The 15,064-nt window shown below is 47.5% G+C and overlaps 1 protein-coding gene across 2 annotated transcripts in view; it reads right to left on the bottom strand.

Moving 5' to 3' along the window:
- The window catches only part of LOC139275195 (beta-1,3-glucosyltransferase-like), a 467,305-nt gene extending 453,934 nt beyond the window's left edge, over nucleotides 1-13,371 (bottom strand). For both annotated transcript variants that reach the window (XM_070892319.1, XM_070892320.1), the window contains exon 1: nucleotides 13,224-13,371. In XM_070892319.1, coding sequence (XP_070748420.1) covers nucleotides 13,224-13,272 — 49 coding nt within the window. In that variant the 5' untranslated portion in view covers nucleotides 13,273-13,371. The remainder of the gene's footprint in view (nucleotides 1-13,223) is intronic.
- Nucleotides 13,372-15,064: the final 1,693 nt, after the last annotated feature.

The raw sequence follows: 15,064 nt of genomic DNA, 5'->3' as shown, positions 1-15,064 counted from the left end.
ACCATGCCATAAAACCCTATTTAGGAGTCACGCTTGATCGCACCCTATCATATCGACAACATCTCCAGAATCTTGGGAAGAAACTAAAGAGTAGGGTCAACTTGATCCAGAAACTCACCGGTTCCACATGGGGAGCAGATGCTCAAACCCTCCAGACAGCAGCACTCGCCCTGGTATACTCTACAGCGGAATACTGCTCTCCGGCATGGTTATCAGGTCCGCCTGTCAAATCTGTTGATGTCCAGCTAAATTCTACGATGAGAATTATCACCGGTACGCTGTTATCGACACCAACAGCTTGGTTGCCCTTTTTTACAAACATCGCACCACCGCACCTACGCTGCGAATATGCAGTCTCCAGAAGATACAACCACTACATGCCGATCCAAGCCAACCTGAACAACCTACCACCAACCTGTCTCAAATCTAGAAGGCCATTTTGGACCGTCGCCGAAGCCCTTCAGCGATCTCCCCTCAACTTCACGACCGATGGCGAAATGCTTGGACAAACTGTGACATACGGAATGGATTCCTTATAGAGGACCCCACAGTACAACCTGAAGGATCAAACCTTCCTCGCAAACAGTGGACAACAATCAACCTCCTCAGAACTGGTCATGGTAGATGCTACCACCTTCTCCATAAGTGAAAGATTAAGCATTCCCATCATGCGACTGTGGAGCTCCTAATCAGGCCCTGGAGCAAAAGCAAAATACTGCAGATGCTGGAATCTGGAATAAAAACAGAAAATGCTGGAAATCTCAGCAGGTCAGGCAGCATCTGTGGAGAGGAAGCAGAGTTAACGTTTCGGGTCGATGACCCTTCGTCAGAACGGGAGAGTATTCGGAAAGAACAGATTCTTAACAAGCACTGAAAGGGGGAGGGGAAGAAAGAACAAAAGGGAAGGTCTGTGATAGGTTGGAAGACAGGAGAAATTAGAGAGACAAAAGGGATGATGGCCCAAATTCAAATGGTAATGCCAGGAGTTAGAAAAACATTAGTCAAGATATGGCATGAATGGCGGGATAATGACTAACTGCCATTAGAGACAAGGAGAGAAAAAGTAAGAGGGTCTGAGGGGGGCGGGTGGGGAGGGGGGAAAGCGAGCCAAAGATTGGCAGCGATTATGCTCTGAAATTTTTGAACTTGATGTTGAGAAGACTGTAAGGTGCCTAAACGAAAGATGAGGTGCTGTTCCTCGAGCTTGCGTTGAGCTTCATTGGAACAGTGTAGGAGACCGAGGACAGAGAGGTTAAAGTGGGAATGCAGTGGAGAATTAAAGTGACAGGCGACTGGAAGCTTGGGGTCACACCTGCTGACTGAACGGAGGTGCTCCGCAAGGCGGTCACCGAATCTACGCTTGGTCTCCCCAATGTAGAGAACACATCGTGAGCAGCTCCGCTATTTCCGTCACCTCCAACGTGATCCCACCACCAATCACATCTTCCCCTCCCCTCTCAGCATTCCGAAGGGACCGCTCCCTCAGTGACACCCTGGTCCATTCCGCAGTCACCCGCAACATCTCCTCCCCTTCCCATGGCACCTTTCCATGCAAGCACAGGAGATGCAACACCTGCCCTTTTACCTCCTCCCTCCCCACGATCCAGTGTCCCAAATACTCCTTCCAGGTGAAACAGCGATTTACTTCCACTTGTTTCAATTTAGTATACCGTATTCGCTGCTCATGAAATGGTCTCCTCTACATTGGGGAGACCAAGCGTAGATTGGGTGACCGCTTTACGGAGCATCTCCGTTCAATCAGCAAGTGTGACCTGGAGTTTCCAGTCGCCTGTTACTTTAATTTTCCACTGCATTCCCACTGTGACCTCTCTGTCCTCGGTCTCCTACACTGTTCCAATAAAGCTCAATACAAGTTCAAGGTGTTATGTATGTAAACCTGTAATTACCATGTCTAATCACCAGAGGGATTATCCCCTGGAGTCCCAAGGGATCCCACAATCCCTTGGGAGCATCTGTATATAAGGAGGCTTCACAGGCTGGAGAGGCACTCTGAGATCTGTAATAAAGGACTACGGTCACACTTACTTTGAGCTAGCAGGATCTAGTCTGACTCCTTATCCAAGACATAACAACTGGCGACGAGATACAGATGATGAACCCCAACACAACAATGCAGAGAACTGTGGGCATCCTGGAGAAATTTTCGGAAGGAGATGATTGGGAAACCTTCGTGGAGCGACTTGACCAATACTTCGTGGCCAACGAGCTGGAAGGAGAAGGGAACGCTGCCAAACGAAGGGCGATCCTCCTCACCGTTTGTGGGGCACCAACGTATAGCCTCATGAAAAACCTGCTCGCTCCAGCAAAACCCACAGACAAGTCGTACGATGAGTTGTGCACACTGGTCCGGGCGAATCGAAACCCGAAGGAAAGCGTTCTGATGGCAAGGTATCGGTTCTACACGTACAAGAGGTGTGAAGGCCAGGAAGTGGCGAGCTACGTCATCGAGCCAAGGCGCCTTGCAGGACATTGCGAATTTGAAGGACACTTGGAGCATATGCTCAGGGACTTCTTTGTACTTGGCATTGGCCATGAAGTAATACTTTGCAAACTTTTGACTGCAGAAACCCCAATCTTGAGTAAAGTCACAGCGATAGCCCAGGCGTTTATTTCCACCAGTGACCATACCAAACAAATTTCCAAGCACACTAGTGCTGCTGCAAGTACTGTGAACAAAGTAACATTATTTTCGAATCGAAATGTAGGTGGCAGGATTTACTCGCCTGTAGCTGCACGTCCGCAGATGACTCAGAATCCGCCATCAAGGGTGGTGAATACAAGGCAATTAACACCTTGATGGCGCTGCGGGGGTGATCATCGATTCCATTCATGCTGATTCAAAGGATACGTTTGCAAGAGCTGTGGAACAATGGGACACCTCCAACGTATGCGCAGGCGAGCTGCAAACCCTGCTAATCCTGCAAACCATTTTGCAGAGGACAGATCCACGGTGAATCATGACAAACCAGAGCCTCAGACCGAGGAGGCAGAGGTATATGGGGTGCACACATTTACCACAAAGTGTCCCCCAATAATGCTGAAGGTTGAATTGAATGGACTCCCGGTGTCCATGGAGCTGGACATGGGCACAAGCCAGTCCATAATGAGTAAAAAGACTTTCAATAAGTTGTGGTGCAACAAGGCTACAAGACCAGTCCTGACTCCCATTCAAACTCAGAATGTACACAAAGGAACTGATTCCCGTAATTGGCAGGGCTACCGTAAAGGTCTCCTATGATGGAGCGGTACACGATTTACCACTCTGGGTGGTACCAGGCGATGGCCCCACACTGTTCAGCAGGCACTGGCTGGGAAAGATGCGCTGGAACTGGGACGACGTCCAAGCGCTTTCATCCGTCAACGACACCTCATGTGCCCAGGTCCTAAGCAAGTTCCCCTCGCTGTTCGAACCAGGCATCGGGAAGTTCCAAGGAGCAAACGTGCAGATCCATTTGATTCCGGGGGCACGACCCATCCATCACAAGGCGAGAGCAGTACCTTACAAAATGAGAGGTTGGAGACCGAGCTGGACAGGCTGCAACGAGAAGGCATCATTTCGCCGGTCGAATTCAATGAGTGGGCCAGTCTGATTGTTCCAGTCCTCAAGGGAGACGGCACCATCAGAATCTGTGGTGATTCCAAAGTAACTATCAATGGTTTCTCACTGCAGGATCAATACCCGCTACCAAAGGCAGATGACCTATTTGCGACACTAGCAGGAGGGAAAACGTTCACGAAGCTTGATTTCACCTCGGCCTACATGACACAAGAGCTGGAGGAATCTTCGAAAGGCCTCACCTGCATCAACACGCACAAAGGTCTTTTCGTTTACAACAGATGCCCGTTTGGGATTCGATCGGCCGCGGCGATATTCCAGAGGAACATGGAAAGATTGCTGAAGTCGGTCCCGCGCACCGTGGTCTTCCAGGATGACATCTTGGTTACAGGTCGGGACACCGTCGAGCATCTGCAGAACCTGCAGGAGGTTCTTAGTCGGCTTAATCGTGTGGGGCTCAGGTTAAAACGCTCGAAGTGTGTTTTCCTGGCGCCTGAAGTGGAGTTCCTGGGAAGAATCGCGGCGGACGGCATCAGGCCTACCGATTCGAAGTCGGAGGCAATCAAAAACACACCAAGACCACAGAACATGACGGAGCTGCAGTCGTTTCTAGGAGTCCTGAACTATTTTGGTAACTTCTTACCGGATCTTAGCACATTGTTAGAACCCCTGCACTCTTTACTGCGTAAAGGAGATGAATGGGTATGGGGTAAAAGCCAAGAAAATGCCTTTGAGAAAGCTAGGAAACTGTTATGTTCAAACAAATTGCTTGTGTTTTCCGATCCATGTAAACGTTTGTTACTAGCATATAATGCGTCGTCGTATGGGGTCGGGTGTGTATTGCAACAAGCTAATGAATTTGGGAAATTGCAACTGGTACCTTATGCATCCAGAAGTCTGTCTAAGGCTGAGAGGGCCGACCGCATGATCGAAAAAGAAGTGTTAGCATGTGTTTATGGGGTGAAGAAAATGCATCAATATCTGTTCGGGCTCAAATTTGAATTGGAAACCGACCATAAGCCACTTATATCCCTCTTTTCTGAAAGCAAGGGGATAAATATAAATGCTTCGGCCCGCATCCAGAGATGGGCGCTCACGTTGACCGCATACAACTACGCCATCCGCCACAGGCCAGGCACAGAAAACTGTGCCGATGCTCTCAGTAGGTTGCCATTGTCCACCACCGGGGTGGAGATGGCACAGCCTGCAGATTTAGTTATGGTTTAAAATTCTGACGGGTTTGGACAGGTTGGATGCAGGAAGAATGTTCCCAATGTTGGGGAAGTCCAGAACCAGGGGTCACAGTCTAAGGATAAGGGGTAAGCCATTTAGGACCGAGATGAGGAGAAACTTCTTCACCCAGAGAGTGGTGAACCTGTGGAATTCTCTACCACAGGAAGTAGTTGAGGCCAATTCACTAAATATATTCAAAAGGGAATTAGATGAAGTCCTTACTACTCGGGGGATCAAGGGGTATGGCGAGAAAGCAGGAAGGGGGTACTGAAGTTTCATGTTCAGCCATGAAGTCATTGAATGGCGGTGCAGGCTAGAAGGGCTGAATGGCCTGCTCCTGCACCTATTTTCTATGTCTATGTTGCTATGAAGCATTCGAGAGTGAGAAATCACCTGTTACCGCCCGACAGATCAGAACCTGGACGAGCCAGGACCCCTTACTGTCCTTAGTAAAAAAAACTGTGTGCTCCATGGGAGTTGGTCTAGTGTCCCATTAGAGATGCAGGAAGAAATAAAGCCATAACCAGTGGCGCAGAGATGAAATGTCCATACAGGCAGACTGCCTCCTATGGGGTAATTGGATAGTTGTGCCAAAAAAGGGCAGGGACACTTTCATTAGTGACCGCCACAGTACCCACCCAGGCATTGTAATGATGAAAGCGATAGCCAGATCCCACATGTGGTGGCCTGGTATCGATGCAGACTTATTCCTGCGTGCACAAATGTAACACATGTTCCCAGTTAAGCAATGCACCCAGGGAGGCGCCACTAAGTTTATGGTCTTGGCCCTCCAAACCGTGGTCTAGGGTTCATGTTGACTATGCTGGCCCATTCTTGGGAAAAATGTTTTTAGTGGTTGTAGATGCGTACTCCAAGTGGATTGAATGTGTGATAATGTCGACAAGCACGTCTGCTGCCATCATCGAAAGCCTATGGGCCATAGAAACATAGAAAATAGGTACAGGAGTAGGCCATTCGGCCCTTCGAGCCTGCACCGCCATTCAATGACTTCATGGCTGAACATGCAACTTCAGTACCCCATTCCTGCTTTCTCGCCATACCCCTTGATCCCCCTAATAGTAAGGACTACATCTAACTCCTTTTTGAATATATTTAGTGAATTGGCCTCAACAACTTTCTGTGGTAAAGAATTCCACAGGTTCACCACTCTCTGGGTGAAGAAATTTCTCCTCATCTCGGTCCTAAATGGCTTACCCCTTACCCTTAGACTGTGACCCCTGGTTCTGGACTTCCCCAACATTAGGAACATTCTTCCTGCATCTAACCTGTCTAAACCCGTCAGAATTTTAAACGTTTCTATGAGATCCCCTCTCATTCTTCTGAACTCCAGTGAATACAGCCCAGTTGATCCAGTCTTTCTTGATAGGTCAGTCCCGCCATCCCGGGAATCAGTCTGGTGAACCTTTGCTGCACTCCCTCAATAGCAAGAATGTCCTTCCTGAAGTTAGGAGACCAAAACCGAACACAATACTCCAGGTGTGGCCTCACCAAGGCCCTGTACAACTGTAGTAACACCTCCCTGCCCCTATACTCAAATCCCCTCGCTATGAAGGCCAACATGCCATTTGCTTTCTTAACCGCCTGCTGTACCTGCATGCCAACCTTCAATGACTGATGTACCATGACAACCAGGTCTCGTTGCACTTCCCCTTTTCCTAATCTGTCACCATTCAGATAATAGTCTGTCTCTCTGTTTTTACAACCAAAGTGTTTGCCATGCACGGCCTGCCTGATGTCCTTGTAAGTGACAAGGAGCCGTGCGTTACCAGTGTCGAATTCATGACCTGCAATGGGGTCAAACATATCACGTCTGCCCCATTTAAGCCAGCGTCCAACGCTCAGGCAGAACGAGCAGTTCAATCAAGCAAAGCTTGAAAAGGGTAACTGAAGGCTCACTGCAGACTCGCTTATCCCAAGTCCTGCTTCATTACCGCACAAGATCCCACTCGCTCACCGGGGTCCCTCCCGCTGAACTGCTCATGAAAAGGGCACTTAAGACAAGGCTCTCGTTAGTCCACCCTGATCTACACGAACAGGTAGAGAGCAGGCAGCTTCAACAGAATACATATCATGATCGCGCAAATGTGTTATGCGAAATTGAAGTTAATGATCCTGTATTTGTGTTGAATTATGGACAATGTCCCAAGTGGATTGTTGCCACTGTTTTGGCCAAAGAGGGGAGTAGGTGGTCAAACTCGCAAATGGACTCACCTGCAGAAAACGATCCAAACCAAACTCAGATTTACAGACTATCCAGAACAACCCACAATAGACTACCTTTTTCAACCCTCCAACACACACACACAAGTGGCAACCGACCCAGCGGTTCACCACGAAGCAGAACCCATCACCCGCAGCAGCCCAGCAAGACTCACCACCCCCAGCAGTCTAGCAAAGCCAGCTGTGCAGCAGCCCAGCGAAGGCCCAACAAACGACTCACCAACACCAGCATTTGCACCGAGATGATTAACAAGGGAATGAAGTCCCCAGATCAACTCACATTGTAAATAGTTACACTATTGACCTTGGGGTGAGGAGGGTGAGGGGCGGGGTGGCGGGTGTTGTTATGTATGTAAACCTGTAATTACCATGTCTAACCACCAGAGGGATTATCCCCTGGAGTCCCAAGGGATTCCACAATTCTTGGGAGCACCGATAGATAAGGAGGCCTCACAGGCTGGAGAGGCACTCTGAGATCTGTAATAAAGGACTACGGTAACACTTACTTTGAGCTTGCAGTATCTACGCTGACTCCTTATCCAAGACATAACACAAGGAACAGCACGTCATCTTTTATTTAGGCACTTTACAGCCTTCTGGATTCAGCCCTACATATTGATTGGGCTAGCCAAACTGGTAGCAATTCAGTGGAGGAGGATTTCCTGGAGTGCATTAGGGATGGTTTTCTAGACCAATATGTCGAGGAACCAACTAGAGGGCTGGCCATCCTAGACTGGGTGATGTGTAATGAGAAAGGACTAATTAGCAATCTTGGTTGTGCGAGGCCCCTTGGGGGAGAGTGACCATAATATGGTAGAATTCTTTATTAAGATGGAGGGTGACACAATTAATTCAGAGACTAGGGTCCTGAACTGAAGGAAAGGAAACTTTGATGGTATGGGACGTGAATTGGCTAGAATAGACTGGCGAATGATACTTAAAAGGGTTGACGGTGGATAGGCAATGGCAGACATTTAAAGATCACATGGATGAACTTCAACAATTGTATATTGTAAAAATAAAATGGGGAAGGTGGCTCAACCGTGGCTAACAAGGGAAATTAGGGATAGTGTTAAATCCAACGAAGTGGCATGTAAATTGGCCAGAAAAAGCAGCAAACCTGAGTACTGGGAGAAATTTAGAATTCAGCAGAGGACGACAAAGGGTTTAATTAGGAGGGGGAAAATAGAGTATGAGAGGAAGCTTGCTGGGAACATAAAAACTGACTGCAAAAGCTTCTATAGATATGTGAAGAGAAAAAGATTAGTGAAGACAAACATAGGTCCCTCGCAGTCAGAATCAGGTGAATTTATAATGGGGAACAAAGAAATGGCAGACCAATTGAACAAATACTTTGGTTCGGTCTTCACGAAGGAAGACACAAATAACCTTTTGGAAATACTAGAGGACCGAGGGTCTAGCGAGAGGGTGGAACTGAAGGAAATCCTCATTAGTCATGAAATTGTGTTAGGGAAATTGATGGGATTGAAGGCCGATAAATCCCCAGGGCCTGATAGTCTGCCTCCCAGAGTACTTAAGGATGTGACCCTAGAAATAGTGGATGCATTGGTGATCATTTTCCAACAGTCTATCGATTCTGGATCAGTACCTATGGATTGGAGGGTAGCTAATGTAACACCACTTTTTAAAAAAGGAGGGAGAGAGAAAACAGGGAATGATAGACCGGTTAGCCTGACATTGGTAGCAGGGAAAATGTTGGAATCAATTATTAAAGATGAAATAGCAGTGCATTTGGAAAGCAGTGACAGGATCGGTCCAAGTCAGCATGGATTTATGAAAGGGAAATTATGCTTGACAAATCTTCTGAATTTTGTGAGGATGTAACTAGCAGAGTGGACATGGGAGAACCAGTGGATGCGGCGTATTTGGACTTTCAAAAGGCTTTTGATAAGATCCCACACAAGAGATTAGCGTGCAAAATTAAAACAACATGGTATTGGGGGTAACGTATTGACGTGGATAGAGAACTGGTTGGCAGACAGGAAGCAGAGAGTCGGGATTAACGGGTCCTTTTCAGAATGGCAGGCAGTGACTAGTGGAGTGCCGCAGGGCTCAGTGCTGGGACCTCGGCTCTTTACAATATATATTAATGATTTGGATGATGGAATTGAGTGTAATATCTTCAAGTTTGCAGATGACACGAAACTGTGTGGTGGTGTGAGCTGTGAGGAGGACGCTAAGAGGCTGCAGGGTGATTTGGACAGGTTAGGCGAGTGGGCAAATACATGGCAGATGCAGTATAATGTGAATAAATGTGAGGTTATCCACTTTGGGGGCAAAAACACAAAGGCAGAATATTATCTGAATGGCAGCAGATTCGGAAAAGGAGAGGCGCAGCGAGACCTGGGTGTCATGATTCATCAGTCACTGAAGGTTGGCATGCAGGTACAGCAGGCAGTGAAGAAGGCAAATGGTATGTTGGCCTTCATAGCAAGGGGATTTGAGTATCGGAGCAGGGAAGTCTTACTGCAGTTGTACAGGGCCTTGGTGAGGCCCCACCTGGAATATTGTGTTCAGTTTTGGTCTCCTAATCCGAGGAAGGACGTTCTTGCTATTGAGGGAGTGCAGCGGAGGTTCACCAGACTGATTCCTGGGATGGCAGGACTGGAGAGACTGGATGGACTGGGCCTGTATTCACTGGAGTTTAGAAGGATGAGAGGGGATCTCATAGAAACGTATAAAATTCTGACGGAGCTGGACAGGTTAGATGCAGGAAGAATGTTCCCGATGTTGGGGAAGTCCAGAACCAGGGGACATAGTCTTAGGATAAGGGGTAAGCCATTTAGGACTGAGATGAGGAGGAACTTCTTCACTCAGAGAGTTGTTAACCTGTGGAATTCTCTACCGCAGAAATTTGTTGAGGCCAGTTCGTTAGATATATTCAAGAGGGAGCTAGATATGGCCCTTACGGCTAAAGGGATCCAGAGGTATGGAGAGAAAGCAGGAAAGGGGTACTGAGGTAAAAGATTAGCCATGATCTAACAGAATGGTGATGCAGGCTCGAAGGGCCGAATGGCCTACTCCTGCACCTATTTTCTGTTGCTATGACTCAACATCAAATTCAGAAGTTTCAGAGCGTAACCGCTGACAATCTTTGGCTCCCTTCCCCCGCCCTCCCCCACACAGAGAACCTGTTTCTTGCTTTCTATTTTTCTCCTTGACTCCAATGGCAGTTGGTCATTCATCATCGGCAGTCCCATGGATGGAGGAAGACTTGCTTCCACTCTTAAAATGAGTCCTTAGGTGGCTGAACAGTCCAATACGAGAACCACAGTCCATGTCACAGGTGGGACAGATAGTCGTTGAGGGAAAGGGAAGGTGGGACAGGTTTGCCGCATGCTCTTTCCACTGCCTGCGATTGATTTCTGTATGCTCTTGGCGATGAGACTCGAGATGCTCAGCACCCTCTCAGATGCACTTCCTCCTCCTTAGGGTGGTCTTTGGCCAGGGACTCCCAGGTACCAGCGGGGATGTAGCACTTTTTCAGGGAGGCTTTGAGGGTGTCCTCGTAACGTTTCCTCTGCCCACCTTTGGCTCGTTTGCCGTGAAAGAGTTCCGAGTAGAGCGCTTGCTTTGGGAGTCTCGTGTCTGACATGCGAACGATGTGGCCTGCCCAGCGGAGCTGATCAAGTGTGGTCAGTGCTTCAATGCTGGGGATGTTGGCCTGGTCGAGGACACCAACGTTGGTGCGTCTGTCCTCCCAGGGAATTTGTAGGATCTTGCGGAGGCATTGTTGGTGGCATTTGTCCACCGACTTGAGGTGTCTACTGTACATGTCCACATCTCTGAGCCATACAGGAGGGCAGAAATGACTACAGCCCTGTAGGTCATGAGCTTGGTGGCAGTTTTGAGGGCCTGCTCTTCAAACACGCTTTTCCGCAGGTGACCAAAGGCTGCACTGGCGCACTTATTGGTCATTATCCCATCATTCACACCCTATCTTGATTAATGTTTTTCTAACTCCTGGCATTACCATTTGAATTTGGCCATCATCCCTTTTATTTCTCTAATATCTCCCTGTCTTCCAACCTATCACAGACCTTCCCTTTTGTTTTTTCTTCCCCTCCCCCTTTCAGTGCTTGCTAAGAATCTGTTCTTTCCGAACACTCTCCAGTTCTGACGAAGGGTCATCGATTGAAACATTAACTCTGCTTCTTCTCCACAGATGCTACCTGCCCTGCTGAGATTTCCAGCATTTACTGTTTTAATCCAAACCCTGGAGCACATCATTGAGCACTGCCCTCAGGAGGAAATTTGCAGGCAGCCTACAAGATATCCACACTGTTGCACCAGAAGCTTTGGCCTGGAAATCCAACTTAGATACTGATATTTGATTTGCTTTGCTACTACCATACGAAAGAACAGCAGGAATCCTGTTACTGCGGCAGCACTGATTTACGTGCCGGAAAGTTCTGGAAAAGTTGTGCGGTGGAAGGAGTGGGGCTGTTGGAGACCTGGGGCCCATCAGATTGCCTGGCTGTGTTTTTTTGCGGGGTGGGTGGAGGGAGAGGAGAGTTCAGGTTTGTGCGTCACTGGCTAGAGACGGATGGGCTGCGAGCTGGAAATGCAAGGACTTACATAAGAAATAGGAACAGGAGTAGGCCAAACAGCCCCTTGAGCCTGCTCCGCCATTCAATGATGGCTGATCTGATCATGGACTCAGCTCCACTACCTTGCCCGCTCCCCATAACCCCTTATCGTTTAAGAAACTGTCTATTTCTGTCTTAAATTTATTCAATGTCCCAGCTTCCACAGTTCTCTGAGGTAGCGAATTCCACAGGTTGCTTCCTGACTCGCTGGGAACGCCCTGAACGCAAAAAGAACAAATTTGTTTGATGTGGATTTTGGCGGACCGGTAAAGCAGACAATCCCAATCACTCAAGCGGCTGTATGTTTTATACGTTTTTTTCCGGTGCGGTCTTTTTAATTTCACTTCTTTAGCATTGAATTAAAATTGAGGCTTTTGCTAATTTCAAATTATATTTCTTTTTAAACGAATTAAAATTCATAGATGAGCAGTAGTTTTTAGGAAGGTACTTCAAATTAATGTAGCCAATAGGAAAGTGAACAGCAGCTTTAAATAAATTGTCAATCACCACACCAAGGAAAGGCAGATTCTGCTGTGAGAAGCAGGCACACCAATCTCACTGATCTGTTTTCTTAAAGCAATATTAAAACACATGCAGCACTACCATATATTATAATTTAGAAGGGTGTCTGTGATTATTAATCGATCTGAAAAGGGGTCAACCAAAAAAGTTTGAGAACCATTGCTATAAAAGACAATTTAGGCTGTAGTTATGGTGCATTACCAATCGGAGTCTGGGAGAGGCAGAGTGGTTCATAGGTAGGTGGCAAAACCCCTGTAACATTGTGGACTGTTGACTGCAAATGGCGAGTTTAAGATGCGTGCAAAACTCCTCTCCCCATACACTTTAAAAAAAATGAACAGCATAGTCAATCAGAAGAGTCAGCTTTTAAAATTATTAAAGCTGCTTGCATTTATATAAAGGTGTAACACATCCCTCAGAAATATCTCAACACACTTCGCATGCAATCAATGACTTTGAAATGCAGTTGCTGTAAACATTGCGTTAAAAAGACTGAAGTTTATAAAGTACCCAGACAGTCCCGCTGAAGTTACTGTTACAGGTTAAAATCTAAATACTACATTGAACAAAAACACGTTCACTTTTTTTGAAAATCTGCATTAAAATGCCCGGAGCCGTTCTCCTTTAATTAAAACATACAAAAGTTGGCAGCAGAAAGCACACTTGGAGGACGAGCACCCAATACTGGGTATGGGAGGTGCTAGCGGCACTGTGCTGTGTGCGGTCAGCGGAGCGACGAGACCCAGGAAACATGCACCGTCCAGCCCGAACCCGCTCTCTCCGCCGCCTTGGCTCAGGCCCTGTGGTGGGGCGGGAAATGCACAAGCCCCAAACTCAGGCCCCACCAACCACCGGCACATCGCTGGGCCGCGAGTCTGGCTCCAATCAATCGCCTACAACATTTGTGAGTCCCTGAAACTACCGCCTTGCATTTCATCCTCCTCGTGTTTTGTAAATGAAAGGAGCGCAGCCGCTCATTCTGTGCGGTTTCGTCCATCCTGTAAACCGGGTGAGCGATCTGCACCAGGAAGGGCACTTACAGAGGAGGAGAGGGACGAGCAGAGAACGCAGAGCCAGCGGAGTCACCATCTCCCGAACAGGCGGTGTTGGAGCAGCGATCAGTGGGCAGCGACTGAAGGATTTCAGTCCCTCCACACACAGCAAACCGAACAATCGCAGCGCCCTCCAGAGTCCAGGCAATCAGGCCGACACCGTGCACTTAATAGTAATACAGATATTTAAATGTACATTACCATAAAATAAACATACAAAGACCATTTCAGAGTTCCTTTGCTTATGGGGCTTCCCATTGCAAAAGGACACACAATAAAAAAAAAGGATCCAATCTGGAAAAAGTACTCCTGAATTGTACTATGTGTATATCTTTTCATTAAATCTGGTGTTCTCGGGACTCATCAGCGAGAGACCCCCAATACCTCCTAGCGAACTTGCCTCACAACTTGAGCCATTCTTGGAAATTCCCGCCAGGCCATTCCACTGTGCTGACGAATTTTTTTTGTATGGGCTGCTGCTGTGTACTCCACTTCCTTGCTCTCTTCTGTCCAAACACGCCTTGGCATTCCATCTTGCCATCTGATGAGAGGTTGGGATTGGGCCCTAATGGGAGGCTCTCCATGCAGAAATCCTTCTCTGCACCATAAGGGAGTGGAGAGTGTTGCATGGAGCAGTAGCATGCAACAATCTATTTTGCAGCCCCTATTTAGTTATCCAAGGGGGCTGCTCTTCAGTATTTGGTTCATTTTGTCCTACGCTTTTGATCTTTGGCTACCCGGTGCAGAGGCTGTGGGTAAGTCAGAGTACCTGGGTGTGGCCAAGAAGACGATTTACAGGTCCAGGATGGGAGTGGCCCGTGGGGGTGGTCTCTCTGGTGCCTGCCTCTCTTCTGGTGTATTGATCATGCCCAGCTGGCCTTGGAGAGGGCGCATGTGGTATCCACCAGTATGTGTCAGGCCCCAGTGGGAACCACAGGGAATAGAGTGTCTCACTCCTCCACAACACCAGTGCAGGTACGATGTTATACAGGCTGCCGACTCCCAATGTGCCTATTTTTCACTACCGGTGAACACCAATTTCATCTCTTTCTGTTTTTATTTAATTTAAAATGGATACATTGCATGTTTTAAAACAATAGTGTGAATATTTGCCCTGTAGATGGCAATGAAGCCTTTCTAATTATTAATGTAAATAAAACATTTGTGTCAGAGTAGCCTGATGTTATTTTAAATTTCTCAAGTGTAACAAAATTACTGTAAAGATAGTCATAAGGATAAGTTTTGTTTTTTTGTGATTTTATTTTCATTGTGTAATTTCAATCATAAGTATGTCAGAAATCCAAGTTTTCAACTCATGCACACTGATGCTGAAACAAATACTAATATTACAAGAATATAATCGGATATATTATCTTAATTGAGGTGGCCGTCGGGGTAGCATCTCCCTAGGGAACTCCCCGGCTAAACAGCTCCTCGACAACTTTCCACTCAACCTCCCCCCTCCCATTGTCTAAACTTCCTTAAGCCCCAGCCCTAGCCCTAATAGACTCTAATAGGGAGTCTTAAACACTTAAATCCCCACTCTAACCCCAACCCCATGAACCCCAAAGTTCGGGTCTACCTCCGGCTTCCCGCCACACCACACATTGGCCACTTGACGTGACTTGGGCCTCCCGGCTAGACCTCCTGCAGTGACTGGACGACTCGTCATGACCTGGATGTCCTGGCTGGATCTACTGCGGCAACTCGACGCGACCTGGGCCTCCCGGCTGGACCTCCTGCAGCAACACAACATAGAAACATAGAAAATAGGTGCAGGAGTAGGCCATCCGGCCCTTCGAGCCTGCACCATCATTCAATAAGATCAT

Source organism: Pristiophorus japonicus, chromosome 10, assembly GCF_044704955.1.
Source record: "Pristiophorus japonicus isolate sPriJap1 chromosome 10, sPriJap1.hap1, whole genome shotgun sequence".
Classification (NCBI taxonomy): domain Eukaryota; kingdom Metazoa; phylum Chordata; class Chondrichthyes; family Pristiophoridae; genus Pristiophorus; species Pristiophorus japonicus.
This window is presented reverse-complemented; position numbering and strand designations above follow the sequence as displayed.